Source organism: Cryptomeria japonica, chromosome 8, assembly GCF_030272615.1.
Source record: "Cryptomeria japonica chromosome 8, Sugi_1.0, whole genome shotgun sequence".
Classification (NCBI taxonomy): Eukaryota; Viridiplantae; Streptophyta; class Pinopsida; order Cupressales; family Cupressaceae; genus Cryptomeria; species Cryptomeria japonica.
The window spans coordinates 247,285,726-247,286,743 of record NC_081412.1 but is presented as its reverse complement, the minus strand read 5'-3'; the positions used below and the strand labels follow the sequence as shown (position 1 = coordinate 247,286,743).

At 36.6% G+C, this 1,018-nt stretch overlaps 1 protein-coding gene across 1 annotated transcript; it reads left to right on the top strand.

Moving 5' to 3' along the window:
- Positions 1 to 236: 236 nt before the first annotated feature.
- Positions 237 to 722, top strand: LOC131072471 (stigma-specific STIG1-like protein 1). Its single transcript, XM_058008635.1, has one exon. It carries the CDS (start codon positions 237 to 239, stop codon positions 720 to 722), a length of 486 nt encoding a protein of 161 aa, XP_057864618.1.
- The last annotated feature ends 296 nt before the right edge of the window (positions 723 to 1,018 follow it).

The window sequence follows — 1,018 nt, the reverse complement described above, 5'->3', positions numbered from 1 at the left end:
AATGTTTTCAGTCAACAGCGTGTACCAACAGAAAATCTTAACTGCTTCCACTTCCTGCAGAAATTTGGCGAAGTTTTTGGGCAGTATAAATAGTCCAAACCAGTTGAATCACAACTTATCCTTTTTCTTCTTGCTTTACCAAACTCTAAGTCGAACCAGCCATTTGGAAAAAAAAACAACCAAACTTTGTTTTAGAGGTATACCCCTAGAAATACCTTGGCCCTTTGTCTGAAACAATGGCATTCAAAATCAGGTTATCAGTTTCAGTCCTGATATGTGTGGCTATACTTGTCAGAAATGAAGGATGTGAGTGTAGAGAACTGAGCTCCCTAGGCAGTCATTCTATGTTATTGAAAAGAAATTATAATGGCAGAGGTAGAAAAGCAGAGGTTTTGTGTGATAATGATCCAGGACTATGTGCTCGTTATGCTAATGCTCGTGGGTATTCAAACGGTAACTGGGCGTGCTGCTCGAAGAGGTATTGCATTGATGTATCTTCTGACCCATTTAACTGTGGATCATGTGGGCATTCATGTGGTTATGGGTTAGGTTGCTGTGGAGGAAAGTGCACAAACTTTTTCAATGATAATTCTCACTGTGGAAGTTGCTTCAATGCTTGCCATCAGGAAAAATGCACATTTGGTATGTGTGGATATGCATATGGCTATGGCTATGGCTATGGCTACCCCAATTACAACCAAACACGAAAGATTGGTTACTAAGAACATTAGAAAATTGTCTATTATTTATTGTCCAATTAAAAAAAAACCAAAGCAATATTATTTCAATGGCATATCAATAAGCTAAAGATCACTTTCTTCATTCTATGAAGTTTTCTAGCAATTTGCATAAACGTTCGAGGAAAGTAGATGTTATGCATCGCTCAGGCGTAATAAAGTCTTAATCTATGAATATATATAAACATGTTTAGTGTGATTGGATGCTTCAGGTCAACACATATTCTCATTGTATCTTAAATTTTAACAACCTGATTGAGAATATTAGGCTAATTATATTG

Excerpts from the sequence above, each read along its gene's own strand:
- LOC131072471 (XM_058008635.1), top strand. The coding sequence starts at position 237 with ATGGCATTCAAAATCAGGTTATCAGTTTCAGTCCTGATATGTGTGGCT.